Source organism: Homalodisca vitripennis, chromosome 2 (assembly GCF_021130785.1).
Source record: "Homalodisca vitripennis isolate AUS2020 chromosome 2, UT_GWSS_2.1, whole genome shotgun sequence".
In the NCBI taxonomy this organism is placed as follows: domain Eukaryota; kingdom Metazoa; phylum Arthropoda; class Insecta; order Hemiptera; family Cicadellidae; genus Homalodisca; species Homalodisca vitripennis.
The window spans coordinates 47,491,709-47,507,772 of record NC_060208.1 but is presented as its reverse complement, the minus strand read 5'-3'; the positions used below and the strand labels follow the sequence as shown (position 1 = coordinate 47,507,772).

Here is a 16,064-nt window from a genome sequence, read left to right as displayed (position 1 = left end):
TACAAATGTAATTCCTAACTCCATATAATTTTATTAAATTATAGATTTATCTATTGTTTTGGCACTAGAAAATTTCCTAATTTCTAAACTGATCATACCAAATTTGTTTGATTGAATATACTTTGCCTCTTACTTAACTTTGAATTTTTAATTGCTAAATATACTTTTTAATTCAATCACAATAGTTTTCTGCATATGCCAGTAACAAGAAATACAATATTAACACAAAACCATACCAAATAGTTCAAAGTTTCTATTACATTGAAATTGGAGTCTTGGTGTCCTCAAGAGCATTTCCCTATTATAAACCCTATGATTAGGTGTAGTAAAAGGATTATAATTATATACAAAATCCAAGCAATGGTATATGAATATGCAAGGAATTGTAAGAATACCTCCTGACAAAGTGTTCCCTACAATGTTGGGTTCAAAATCCTAGAAAACATTTAAGATCTGCAGGTGATAAGGCTTTACATTTCACTAAATCTCCACAGGATTATACCTTATCTTAGTTTGAACTCAGAAAAGGCTATTATTTGTGTTTCCCTGAGGGTTTCCTGTGTAGAAAATTTTTGAAGACAATGTGTGGCAAATATTTGGAATTTACTTTTTATATGCTAAGAAAATTAAGTTTGTGAAGAAAACGAATTGATCATTGTAGTGTGCTTTTATTGAAAAATAATAGTCCTTGTTATAGTTGTGTTTAATGAAAGCTTATTTTATTCAATCTATTTCAGGGGGAAGTATACTGTGGCATTAAAGTTATTCAATAGAATTGAAGGATCATGATCAAATAGCAAGTTGTGTAATCTGTGAATAGGGCTTTTGGTGTCATTTTGAAATGGACCAGCAGATAATTGAAGATAAGTGGGCAAGTTGTTGATATAAAGACTGAATAGGAAGAAACATAATATGGAGTTTTGTGAATTTATTGTTTAAAATGATAATGTAAATTTGGCCATTTTGAATGATTTAGATGAACTGGTCTTTATGATTAAAATAAGTAAAAAACGATTCCATGGATATCAAATTGATATTGGTGATAAGATGTTGTGGTCGACATCAAAAACCTTTGTCAGATCACAAAAGAGGCCTACAGTGGTGTTGTCCATGTGCTAGCTCAGCAGCAGTAAAACATTTTATAAGAACAGATTAAGTAACCATAATTGTAGAGGCATTGCATCAGAAACAAAACTATGAAGGAGGAAAATGTTATTGTTCTAGAAAGTTGTGCATACTATTTGCATTTACCTTCAAGAATATAGGGAGTTATTGACATAGATCTGAAATTTGTTACCTCCGAACTTGTAGTCTTGGGAACATGAATAGTTATGGATATTTTAAGATCAGATGGAAATAAACCTTGATTTATGCAAGAATGAAATATAAATACTTTGACAATTGTGACATGACAACTCACATATGCCATTACAGCAGTTTTACTATTTTTAGTGACAATTTCATTCATAGTCTCGTTAATTCGAATCTTGTGACAGTGAAATGAATCACATGCACTTGGAAGAGAAAGTGGGGAAGGTTGGAATCAATGTGTCAACACATTTATGAAATACTCATTTAAAGTGTTTATAATTAATAATGTAATCTGAATAGTTTTCCCACTGGACCTCACCACACCCACTTCTTTACTATATAATAAGGAAGAAGGCGTAAAACAGTCCATTTACAATCCTACAGGTCTCTCTCTGGTGGCTATCAAGTTCCTAAGTAAACACCACATAGAAAATTTTAGGCCAATATCTTTAATTCCAACTGAATCCAAAATTATTGAGAAAATTGTACTCTCTAGACTTTTCAAGCATCTTCAGCTGAACAACCTTTTGACAGAGGAACAGCATGGTTTTATTAAGGGACGATCCACCATGACTGCAATAGTAGATCTGTTTGAGCACATTGTGGACAATATCGAGGCTGGAAATAATGTAGTGGGAGTGCAACTTGACTTGAGTAAGGCATTTGATTGTCTAAGCCATGATTTGATAAGAAAACTTTGTCATCTAGGAATCCAAGGAACAGCACTTTCATGGTTCTCAGCATACCTTGAAGGAAGACACCAGGTTGTAGAAGTGACTCAGACCATAAAAAGAGTTACTACAATTTCAAGATCTGAGGTCCTGTCAATGGACTGTGGTGTACCGCAAGGATCTGTGTTGGGGCCTGTACTTTTTATATTATTTACTAATGATTTTCCTAAGGTTTTACATTCATACAGTAATTTAGTCATGTATGCTGACGATTCTATGCTATTAACTGCCAATAGCTCAGTGGAAAATCTAGAAATAAATTCATACATTGCTGTTAACATTGCTATGGACTACTGTAGAAACAATGACCTGGTTTCCAATGAATCAAAGACGAAACAAATTTCATTTGGGAACAAGAAGGATGACATTTCAGATCTACCAAATCTGCAATCTGTCAGCTCAACTAATTATCTTGGAATCATTGTTGATGACAAACTCTCTTGGCTAAATCATATTGATAACTTATGCCTTAAACTTAGCTCAGCAATCTATGCCATAAAAAGGACGAAAGCTATAAGCACGACAAAAGCCACAATAACAGCCTATCATGCTCTGTTTGAAAGCCATATGAGATATGGCTTAGCAGTTTAGGGTGGTTCAACTGAAAGAAATCTCCAACGAATCCTCATTCTTCAAAAAAAGGCTAAGAATCATGGCCGGCTTGGGATTTAGAGAGAGCTGTAGAGGGGTATTCAAAGAGTGGAGGTTATCAACAGTAGTCAGCCTTTATATTGTAGAGTGTATTTTGATAGCTACAACTCATAACGTCCAACAGCACCAAGACATTCACTCTTACAATACTAGGCATGCCAATAACTTTACTTTGCCAATCCACAAGTTAACTCTCTCTGAAACAAAACCAACCTATGCTGGAGCAAAATTCTTCAATAATCTCCCTGATGAGCTGAAGAAAATGGAAAGAAGGAAGTTGAAGAAAAGCCTGCACTCCTGGCTCCAAGAGAGACCCTTTTACTCAGTAAAAGAATTCTTGAATTGGAGAGCCGATTCGCAGAAAATGTGAAGACCTAGGCAGCTAATGACAACAAACCTGGGAAAAATTTTAAGATAATATGTATTTGACGCCATTTCCTTCTTGATGAATGTGAAAATAAAGAATTGTCTTGTCTTGTCTTAAGATAAACTCCTATGACCACTGCAAGCATTTCTTTTTTTTAATCCTGCACACCAATTGTACAGGACTGTCGCACAATTTTCCTGGAATGTAAGCATCCCGATTTAGATAAATAGGCCTCTCCAAAAGAGGACACACAAATAATTTTCCACCATCTAAAGGCTTTAGAGAATATGGTTGAAGGGTTTTTTTTAAGTGTTCTCTTTTGCAGAATCCTATTCATCTAAATTGGGAAAGGAGCGCTAACATACCTTCCCTGTTTTGGTATAAATACCAACCTGGGCAGTCTCCAGGACAAAGGAATATACTAAAAGGCTACATATGCCCTGATCAGACCACACAATCAGGGAAAGGGAAGATACAATCCTGCTTCGTCCCACCCAGGTGATTGATAAGGGCTGAATGAATTGATCACCCACTCAAACCTTCTGATGGTCATTACCCAGTGTGCCAAATTCCATTGTGAGTCATGGGCACATCCAGTAAATCTCCTTCCATAGCTGATTGGTTGATTCTCATCATAAATGATGCAGTCTTGAAAGAATGTGTCACTCTGTGATATATTTGCCTTGGTCATCCTTGAGACACCAAGCAGCGAGGTAGTTTTTGCTTAATTTAGTAATTTCTGTAGTCTTGCACAACTTTGCACACTGTCAATATCAGTACATTTTTCCAGGCTAGTCTCTTGGCCATTGTAAATCTTGTGGTTGCCTTACGGTGCCAACACCTTATGATAAGTCGCCCAAGTACCCTTAGATTTCACTCCCTTGAACACAATTTTGACTATTGTCTTAAATGACCTCATTTCAAAGCTCACAAGGCTTCTAGGCCATAGATATCTTACTGTCAATATCATCATCCAAATTACTTTTTCTACAAAGTACTGCATTGTGTCACACTTATTGTCTATCCTTCCCAATTTCTACTGCATCTTTACTTGTACATGGCCTGACGACTTATTTTTGAGCATTAATATAATGACCAAATCATTGACATTAACATTGTTAAAGAAACCTTAGTTCAACTTAACATGTTCAATACCACGGCTTACAGTTCCCTGAAGACGCTATGTCACTCTGTAGTCAAAGTATTAAAATTTAACTAACATCACAGAAAGGTTTTCGTTTCCATCTCTTTAATTTAATGCTCTACTCATATGTACATGTTTTAACATTACAGAAGGAAACTCAGGAATAAATCATCAATACCTTTTTATTATTAAGTTATTTATTACTATTATACATAGTTACAGTCCGGTATGATCTCAGTACAAAACAACTTTCCTTCATTCAACTAAACCTAAGACTAAAAATAAATAAATAAACAATATGTATCATGGGCCACATAGAACAGGGCCATATGAGACATCTTTAGATTTTTGATACATTTTAGTTCCAAAACTACAATACACAAATTCAATCTAACTTGTTTTTAGACTAGATGGGATTTCAATCAGAACTTTGCCGCTCTTGCAAAGTTTATAAATTGGCTCATACAATCCTATTTCAAGAGACCCTTGATATGTAAACAATTTTAACTAGATTTATAAAGCTGACATAATCACTAGCAACAATCCATAGCACTTTCCTGATGATGACAATAGTGGTTAAAAACCCACCTTAATCCTTAATGGATCAAATCAATCTATGTGTCAAGTTTAATTTTTTGTTGGGTTTCATTTTCCAAAAATCACTATAAGCAGTGTGTTAATTATAATTAACAAATAAAAACTAAATTTACCTATGCCAAAAAAGTTTATTTAGAGTACAATTTTTATTGAAAGTACTATTGTTTAAATGTTTAATTCTTTCTATCTCAATTTTCCAAAAACTGTTTCAACACTAGCAACAATTATTATAAAGCATTTTCGGAAAAGTTAGATGAGCCTCAGGCTCAAGACATAAAAAAAACTCAAAAAATTACAATTATTGATTTTATGGACACCTTTAGAGGCAAACATTTATTTATTCCCAAGCTTTTCTTTTGGGAAATATTAAAACAAATAGTTATTAAAATACTCTCAAAAGTATCTAATATAAAAGAAGCACTAACTACTACATTTTGTTACTCCAATCTCAAAAAATAATTGCATCAGACAAAAAACTTAGCACTTTTATTAGTACATTTTAATAGTGACCAAATTATCTAGGTTGATGGTATAGAATAGCTATAGAATTTTTTTCTATATGAACACAAAAACCTAAAAAGCAAAATTATATTAAAAAATGAAACTGTACTATAATATCTCTATAGACATAGAATAAAATATAGCTGCTTTTGTTTGAAAACCCCCTCACAAATATTGATTTTTTTCTCCTTGGCTATAAAAATGAAAGAATCTGGTAATTTTTATCCTTTTTGGATAAGATCTTTGGCAAATCAACAAAAAGGTAGGAGTACACTACATCACATGTCCCACAACAGGCTTTGTAAACAACTATTTCAAGTCTATAGCTCATTCTGTTCTCGAGTAGTCCTGTGGACAGATAATCATATAGTAAAATATTTTTACATCAATTTGAATTAGATGAGAAATTGTGCCAGTCTGCTGAGTGATAGGCTTCAATGACACTCAGCCAAATGCCATCGTTGCACATGCACCATCATGGAACTCCTTGTCTATGTACACTAGTTTCATGCAAAGTTTAAAACCTAGAGATTAAATCTTGCCACAGATCAAAAATAATTGATTTACCATAAACCAATCCTCATCTCTTAATTATCTTTTACTTTAGAACAATTTTAAATTATGTATTTTTTGGGGAAAATTCAATCACAATCTTCATATGAATTTTGACAAACATTTTTTCATTATAACACAGGTTGTGTTGTATGTCAATGGAAAGAGCATACAATTGCTGCAGAATGACACCTCTCCCAGCTCTGTAGCTCAATTAGGACAGTTAGAACAATTTCAAACCTCCAGGGGCTCATATTGTTTATGAGTATGTGGAAAACGACCACGAGGTTACCCAAGCTGAGTACATATGTCATTACTTCTACTTGTGTATGCTCCTTCCACGGGATCTTATTTTTTTTTCTCTTTCCTAAATGAGATCCTACACATTTGTACTTACTGGCCCACTCTTAGCTAGCAGGTCATTCCATATCACATCATTCAGGCCATGTCACCCACCATCTCAGATTTTGACGAAACTTGGAGGTCATGATCTTCCTACTAAGATATACCATAACCAAAATAGGCATTTCTGGTTTAGGCAAATGCCTTAGATACAGATTATTTTTGATTTGACAATATTCACTGTTCTAAGTCTCGGAGAGAGCGAAAATGACAATTTTTTCAAAACTTTAAATGCTATAAACAATAACCGTTGTGAGATAAAGAGTTGAAACTTGGAATATTTTTATATCTTAGTAGGAAGATCATAACCTCCAAGCTTCATCAAAATCTGAGATGGTTGATGACAATTTTAATTTTTTGTGGAATTATCCAACCGTCTTGTATTTCTGTCCCTGAAAATTCCAGTGTCTCACTCCCTTTCATTTTCATATGTCTTCTTTCTATCAACCTCTCTTTGATTCTTCACTTCCCTTACTTTTTTCTGTTTCCTAAAAGAAGTTGTTGTAATATTGATTGGCACCATCGATGATTGCCTTGCGAGTGCTCAAGGTCCAGGACCTCTCTTCTGGCAGTGGGCTGTGTGAATTCATTCTGTCAATGTGTCACTTTGGTGGAAGGAGCCAGCTACTTCGGTCATTGATATAGACACAGAGGTCAGACTTTGTGTTGCCAAGGGCAAGCCCTTGTCCGTCCATATATTCCTAGACAGGGAAAACGGAAACAAGGCCTCAGGGAATTGGGGTAGGACGGGTCAGAGGGTACATCTATTCCTGGTTACTGGGGCCTACCCCTCGCCGTACGAAGCACTGATAAAACCTTAAAACAGTGCAAATAAATGTGAGGACAAGGCAAATCCATTCAGAAAGAGCGGCTTGATTGCTCACTCCCCGAGAGTAAGGCTGCCAACAATGCCAACAAGCGGATTCCAATCGACCTGTTCGCTTTCAAAATAAAGCAGGTATACAAGGAGTATAGTATGGTAATACCCAGTGAGGCTCGAGTAAACACCATGACTGGTAGGAGCAGCTAGAGAGTAGAGGGCGTTGAACGGCCAGGCTAATTAGAAACCTGAGAGAATGAGTGGAGCAAAAACAACTCTTTACAGATCATGGCAAGTTTCGAATTTACGTGTTTAAAATGGTTAATTTAGAAAACTAAAATATTCCCATAGGGATAAGCAAAATGATGCCAACCTCACGTTCTTTTGCATGCGGTGGGAAAACAAAAGAAGGGGACCTGAGATTCCGGACACCATTGTTCGGAAAATTATCTCCGATAGACAGAATTGGAATACTCTCTTCCTATGTAGAGAGGATGCTGAAAACAAAAAAAATAAAAGAAAGTTAATACCTCTCTAATATTTTTGTAATGAAAAAAATAATTACAAAATAAGTGTATATTGTATGTAAATTTTTATTTAAATTTGTATGGTCTCTCGTTCTATAAAATTAATAATATATTTTTAACAAAACCTAGTTCAAACATAACATTTTGTAAAACATTGTGAAATCACTTTATATATAATTTTTTGTTTGTTTGTAAAACAATGTATTAGCCTACTACATTCATTCTTTCAAGAAACAATATTCAATAAGAAGGCAAGGAAAATTTAAAAATGAGTTGAATTTATTGACTTTTATATTTTACTGTAATTTTTGTTCTAAATCTTACAATTTGTAGTTACATTTTACCTTCGGTAGCATTAGTATATTATGTTTTATTTTGCTTTAGAGAAGTGTATTATATACAAATTGGTTAATTTGATGACAATATTTGGTAATATTGAAAACATCTGTACACATACTTGATACTACAAAAATTAGTTAAAACTTGAAATTTTAGTTTAAAAGAGTAAAATAGATTTTTGCCAACACATTATTTAAGCCATAGGTCGCTAAATAATTATATTTTTACTGGAGAAACGTTTTGAGAATATATATAACTCAAAACTTAAAAGATTAATATTTTTTTATTGATGCTTCTAATAAGAACAGGTTATATATCTTAGTATGCTTTATTATTTAATAAAAAGCATTATGAATATCTGTTAACCCTTTGAGTGCCAAGTATTTATTGACTGGGTATACTGAAAAGTGCCAGGTATTTTTCTAGTGGGTGTACCTAAAAGTGCCAGCCCTTTTGAAGGCATTTTGCAAGGTTTTAGTAAAAAGTTCACAGTTCTATTATTTAATAAGCTATCAACATGATTCTTTTTTTATTTTTATCTGAAAACTCTGTTTAATTAACATAAAATAACAAAATTACCATAACACTAAATTTAGGAATACCAAAAATGAATGGACTTTACCTAAACAAATTCAAAAATTTTTTAAATTTCATTTTTCAACCAAATTATTATGACCAAAAAAATTCATATCCTTTTCTTAGTCCCTATCACTGGAAATCGTATGCAACTGTCTGTAAATCTTGAAAAATTTACATTATTATCTTCAATAATGAGTAAGTTATACAACTTTTAAGAAACTATTGTCACATTGTTTCCGGTAGCTATGGCAACCAAAAATATTTATATGTGAGTTTCATAATCATTTAAAGTTTGATCGGAAGTGTACTATAACAATTTATTTTGAAAAGAACGATTCTTCACAAACATTTCAATATGATATTATTTAAAAATATTAAAGGTTAAAATTTTTAGTGACTTTTTTCCCAAACGTCCGGTAAAATCGGACGTCGGCACTTTTCGGCCAACTTTTGTCGTCCGGTAAAATCGGACATTGGTACTTTTCAGACACCTTTTGTCGTCCGGTAAAATCGGACGTTGGTACTTTTCAGATACCTTTTGTCGTCCAGTAAAATCGGACGTTGGCACTCAAAGGGTTAAGATAGTTTTTGTAAAATATCTTTTTACTCAAATTCTTGCAAATTGATAGAATACAGCTTAGCAGTTAATGCATATGACTAGGAAACGGCTGTGATAATCAAAGGGTTAAAGTATGAAAAATTAAATAAAGTGTTGTACTATCAAAAGATATTAATATACATGAAATAAATTCTGAATATCCAGTTATATGTTTTACTCTTTCTTCATTTCATTGAATAGATGCATTGACACCAAGTGACTGATATTTTATTTTACCTTGTAATACAGACGTGGGAATATTTCAAAATATGTATTGAATAAAAATATAGCAATCTATTATAAAAACTAAAATGAAAATTACTCAAGTGAAATTAAGTAACACAATAATGTGACACGAAAAAACACCAAATGTGAATTCCAGCAAACATAGAAAAGTTATCACAACCAGACTGATTCATTAACACTTTGTACCCTGGGGGTTTTATGATGCTTTTAAAAAATTCTGTATTATTACAGTAATTATGTTATAAACTCATACTATATATCTTTTTAAAGATAGAGATACATACTTTTTTTTAATGTATACAAATATAAAGTTTATTTTCAAAATAAAATTATTACATAATATTGAATGTTATGTAAAAAAATACAAAAAAAGTTTTTGCTATATAGCTTGTTAATTCAGGTAATTCGCCTTAGAGTGGTAATTTTTAAAGCACATGGTCTGAATCAAATACAGGATCTTGCAAATTTTCGTTTAGATCGTTCATAAAATCAATATTTAGTCCCAGGTGTGTATCAAAATCATCGTCACTTTCCGACTTGCAGTCAAACAAAAGATCGTGAATTGCATCACTTTTGATTTCATCACCCATATTATTTAAACTCGAAAATATAATATAAAATAAAATCAACGGAAAGTCGAGAAGAAAGAACAAAGCGAGTATAAATACAAAACAAAACACACGGATAACCTCACATTGCTTGCATTTGCCTTTACTTCATTCAGTAAGAAACTAAAGTTCTGATTATTTACAAACAGTTAAATTCACATTTATAATACATTATAATAACATTTGCTTCATTATTTGTCGGCAAGATTTGTAGAAAACTTAGTAAGACATCACTAAGACTCACAACAACACACAACGAAGCAAACTGACAGTACCGACGATCAGCCACGGCGCCTACGATCAGCTGTCTAGACTCGCTTGTAGTACGACGATAAATATACGTATTTCATTACTAAAACGTGACCCAGGGATCTCAAAACCAACAAATACGAACTTAGACAACCAATGAACATAATCAAAATGTTTGAATCCAAAAATAAGATGACTGAGCTAAATAATACAATTAAATAACACGACCCGAGCTATACTCGGGCGCCGGTAGCAGGCGCTGCCGACGTGGCCCGACCTATACTCGGGCTCAGGGTACAAAGTGTTAATAGTAAGCAAAACAAAGACCCTAATTCTAGTTATTTGTAGAAAGGCTGCTTCCATAGTAAACAGTGAGAAAAGACCAGAAACAATAATTCTTTTTATCTGACCACCTTATCACAAGAATCTCACTGCCAACTAGATGTTCATTCTCTAATCATCTTTCTCCCAAATTTAATGAAAAGCATTTATACTCAGTCTATGAGACAATGATCTTTGAATTAAATATTGATAATTGCTAAATCAAATGAATGCACAAAGATTTACTTCCACAATGTGTAATAATTTAGTAATTCTCATTTAAATCAGTTATGTAGTTGTAGAATCTTGGAGCATTGGAAAAAAGGTTTATTGTAGTATCACTAGTATAAATGAATACAACATTTTCCAATATAACTTTTATTTTGTGCAAGGCCTTTCAAAATCAAAGTGCCTGATGATGGAATCTTTGATTCCGAAAGGCCTTGCACAAAATAAAAGTTATATTGGAAAATGTTGTATTCATTTATACTAGTGATAATACAATAAACAGTTATGTAGTTCTTATTTTTTATTATATATCTTGATAATAACAATCAGGAAATGATTCTAAATACAATGGACCTATGGAATACATTAAAGTACTTTATAGAGCTATATTAAAATCATTTTTCAACAATTTTAGCATGTCACAGTTATGCCATGACTAGACTAATTTTCTTCGTTTTTATAGGAGGGTAACATATTACATACAATTTGCAATACATTAAAAATGTAAAAAACTAGGTACTGTACACTATGGTACCAGTTGATAACTGAGAATAGATGTAATGTGTGTGAGGGCCTTCTTCCAGCCAGGGTATAGTTTCATTAAAATAACTCGTTTCAATAAACAGCACACTTTGAATGTTTATAAGTAATAAAATCAAATAGCATTTCCTAATTATTGTTACTATAAAACCACAAAAACGAAAAAAAAAACCCATAAAAATTAAGTTCATCTAGAGGTTGTCTTAACTAAAGTTATTTGGGCGCACAAAATAATATTTTCTAATTTATCATACTAAACATGCAATTTAAAATATAACATAGTAACAATGAGTGTATGATTCAAACAGTTCCATGATTTTGGAGACCAGAAGTTTAGTTATATTGCTTAGTGTTTGATATTCTTTGTTCAATCATCCAAAATTCAATGATTTTGAATGTTTCAGGAACAATTACATTACAAAAAAACTTTCAACGTCGAAGCTAATAGTTAATTAAAAAAGCCAATTTCAAAAATTTGTTTACTTCTTGAAAAAAATAAATAAGAACAGAAAACCCCTACATAGACAAAAATCATTTTCAGTAATTAATTGTATACAATATAAAAATCTGATCCACAATAAGTTAGCGAGGAGGAGAATCTGATGCATTTGAGAATCTCATTAACATCAGCTGGTCTCTCAAGCCAGATATTTATTTTACTTCCTATGTTTTGCTAACTTCCCAGAACTTGCTTTGTATACTTTTAAAGTTTATTGGGTTTCTACAGTCAATTTTCAATAAGTTTTGAGTTATCCCAGATAACCACGAGTTGACTGAATTATTATTATTAGTAATCTAATGGTTAAATCTTAAACGCTTATAAACACTTATTTTTACAATTTTCAATCACAAAACAATTACAAAAAAAAAAAAAAACTATTTACTTCATTTTTGAAGGCATATTTTAGAGCAGATTATTTTGACTTATGTAACAAAAACTAGGTGTGACAATATATTTAGTACATTTAAATCTATCAATAAAAAATTATGAATCACAACTTAATGTCCTATAATTTTAAACAACAAATAAAATAAGTTAAATGTTCTAAATCATTAGTTATATTTCAATTTATATTCTCCTGAAACTCAAAATCATTCCAACACTGTACATGATAATATTTGACATCTTCAACAAAACATATTACAAATGGAGCATACATTTATAAATTATTGTTAAAATAAAAAAATAATAATAATTTTATACTGACCAAAAACTAATTAGTAAAAATGTATATCTTCTTTTACAATAAAAGTTTTACAAAAATAAAAACACATTGATAAAATACATGACAATCCTCAACATTCTTTTATAATTCCACTCAGCAATCCTAGCATGAAAATCCTAAACAAAATTCATTTCTGAGCAAATGCCTTGTTGGACTGGTGGAAATTGTAAAAACTATGTACAAAATTTATTTACAATCTAAATTATTTTGTTAGGTAAACCATTGACTGACATTGCTTATATCCCAAACTGAGTTCAAAGGCGAAGTTATCTCTGCTCATTCAATTTGGAAAGATTACATATGCAGTTTTAAAATCATCAGAAAAAAATTTTATATGTTGTCCACAATAACAGTTCAGAGCCTTTAAACTACGAGAATTAACATATTTTTATTGCTTTGATGACTGTAACACTACGGATATAAAACATTACTTCAGTCTCCACGTTTTTGTGAATTATGAAAAAAATTAACAAAATTTATTTGTGGGATAGTGCTAAGGTTGAAACAAAACCCAACTTTAACATATTAACAAATAATTTTCAGCATGTAGAGCATTTTCTGAATGACACATAAAAATAAGATTTTAAAACTGTTATTAAGGCCGAAGTTGAGGTAGAAAGCTCGAGTCACCCGAGTGGCAGAGAACTCTCACCGATTAGGCTTGCATGTTCAGTCCAACGCTTCAGTCTCCATCAATCTGGAGGTGGACGGCCGTGCCAGATCCTCTTCATCCGAATCCAAATTTTCCCCCAATCCATTCATCAGGGACTGCAAGATATTGCCTATAACAGAGAATCAACATCAATGATAACAAATGCTGCAAGGCTTAAATATTCAGTCCAACATAGTCTCCATCAATCTGGAGGTGGACGGGCATGCCAAGATCCTCTTCATCCGAACACAAATTGTCCCCCAATCCATTTACCAGGGACTGCAAGATATTGCCTTGAAAACTTAAATCAATGATAACATCTGCTGAAGGCTTACATGTTCAGGGCAATGCTTCAGTCTAGAAGTGGATAGTCGTGCCAGGCCTTATTCATTCCAGACCAAAATGTTTTCCAATTCAAATACCAGGGGTCTGTCAGGTATTTGATGCAATAGACAACCAACACCAATTATAATAAGCAAATGGCCATGTTTTGTACTATAAAGAACAAATTTTAAGTTTTGGAACTATTTTTCATACTTTAAACAATAATTTCATTTTTGATGAAAATGTTGGTTAAGAAAGTTTGTATAATGGTAAATTGTACAACAGTAATGTTAAAGTAAATACAAATTTTTAAATATTTCTTGTAATTATTATTGTCACTAGCTTAATTTTGGTACATGCAGATGGCATCTAGGATAAAACCCCGTTGTGAAACATGTAAAATCATATTATGAATAAAAAATACACAAACAAAGAAACTGTGATAATAAAACATTAACTACTAATTAAACTTAACCTGTACTTATTAAACTGTAATTGAGCAACGTAACATAACCAAAGTTTAATTGAAAATTGTTATACCGTTAACCCTGGAAGGGTCGACCGACCCACCTGATATTAATTCGTATTTTACCCTTATAAGCTATATTACTGGTCAACTACTTTTAAATTATACATAAGTCAAGAGCCTATGAGTTGTTTTTAATGTTAATGGTCTTTGATTTTGTTTTATCTTGTTTCTAGTTGACAATCTGTGTGGTTTTCCAAGATGTAATTTTTTTGTTAACCTCTGTGTAGCGAAGAGTGTTGTTTGTAAATAAATAATTTTGTTCTTTGTTAGGAAGATTTTTATTCGAATTAAGCAATAATTTATAATATACAGTTTATTACACAGTGTGAGTTAAAAGTATAAGTTTTTTTTTAATGGATATAGATGGAGAGATGGAACTCGGGACACCTTTCTAGGAAATAGAAAAGAACTTTTTATAGTCACTGTTACAACTTTGCCCATTTTCCCAAAAAGGGAATTTGGGGGGGGGGGGTGGGCTCAAACAAAATTTGTTTAATGTAAAGACCTATTAAGTGACACCTCATTTGAAAGGTCTTTATAAAAGAAGAACAGTGGGAATCAGATATATGGCAGTTCATTTAAATTAATTGAGGCAAAACATAAACATCCACATTCAGAATGAATAACTTCAATAGACAACAACTTTCCTTACAAACTCAAACCTGTTTTATAGTTATTACTTGCTGCAGGGCAGGCCTACCTTATCTAATCAGTTTTTTGAGGAAGTCCAGTATCATGTTCAGTTTCTGGTTGGAATTAACACAGTTAAGAAGTGTTTTTGCGATACTTTATGTTAACCCATTGAAGACATTGGATGGGCAGTTTCCGTCCTTCACTTCGCGCAACCTAACAACTAAAGACGGGCAGCACCCGTCCGCTAGACACGACATCGACGTAGTTGAATATATTGCCGATAGATCGCAGAGGCATTCACATTTGCTGCATATTTTGTTCTCAATATTCTAGTCTATGTTTTTCTTCGTTCCTGAAAATCATCTGATATTGCCTCAAATCATCTTGGCAAAACAGCTTTCTTTCGTTTGTAAACAGTCAAGATGGCGTCTCCGACCGAAACGATGTGTTCGTAAATTCGGATGGTTTTGCGCCTTACGTTGCTAATGTTTTAGATGAAAGTGGTGATGAGGAAAGTGACAGTGAACAAGATGACATGATACATGAAAATAATTAAATGTCTGATGGTATAAACGATGACAGCAGTGATAATGAAAGTGACGATAATCCACTGGCTAGGCCTTGTGATTTTGCGTGGAGTGTTGGACCAAATACTGTTAGTACAATGCGTTTTACCGGCAATCATGGAATAAATCCTATCATTTCTAGGCAGTAAGGAGAAAACTACACTGAATCAGATGTGTTCAATCACTTCTGTGACGAAACCTTTTGGGTTCAGGTAACCCTTTGGTAGGCCTCCCGCTTGTGGAGAATCACCACTGCGCCTTCAAGGAAAGTTTTGGGCGCATTTTATTGAAAAGATACCTCCAACCACCAAAGCCAGGCCCTCAAGAAAATGTAAAGTTTGTGCCTCACAGGGGAAAAGAAGTGAAACAGTGTACCAATGTAAAAAGTGTCATGTTCCACTTCATCTGGAAACATGTTTTGAGGTGTTTCACACCCAAACCAACTTCTAAAGAAGTATAATAAAAATTTTTAAATAGTGTAAATATATGTATATTAAAAAAAAAAAAAAAAAAAACTGACATTTTGTGTTCATACAATAACAAGGAATAACTAAGATACATTTATAATATTCATAGTATGTTATACAGTAAGTGTTATGCAAAGTGCACCTGTTGTTACACGAAAGCATGGAAAATATCCAGTCACAAATGGGTTAAAATGGAGTGATTAAGTGAACAAGAGCATATTGTGGTACTGATGATGCGAGGCTATGGAGACCAGTTGAGATCTTATGATGAAGAAAATAATTTATTTAATGACACTTATCCCTATCAAAACCCTGTATCTAAATCAGGAGTTCAAAAAACAATCCAATATACCCAG

At 32.7% G+C, this 16,064-nt stretch overlaps 1 protein-coding gene across 3 annotated transcripts in view; it reads right to left on the bottom strand.

The window, feature by feature from the left end:
• Positions 1–4,383: 4,383 nt before the first annotated feature.
• LOC124353899 (Golgi to ER traffic protein 4 homolog) overlaps positions 4,384–16,064 on the bottom strand; it is a 44,182-nt gene continuing 32,501 nt past the window's right edge. The window contains exons 8-9 of one of the 3 annotated variants that reach the window (XM_046803952.1): positions 13,190–13,319; positions 4,384–7,573 (exon numbers count right to left, since the gene is read on the bottom strand). In XM_046803952.1, coding sequence (XP_046659908.1) covers positions 13,207–13,319 — 113 coding nt within the window. In that variant the 3' untranslated portion in view covers positions 4,384–7,573; positions 13,190–13,206. The other 2 variants (XM_046803951.1, XM_046803950.1) reach the window with 2 other exon arrangements.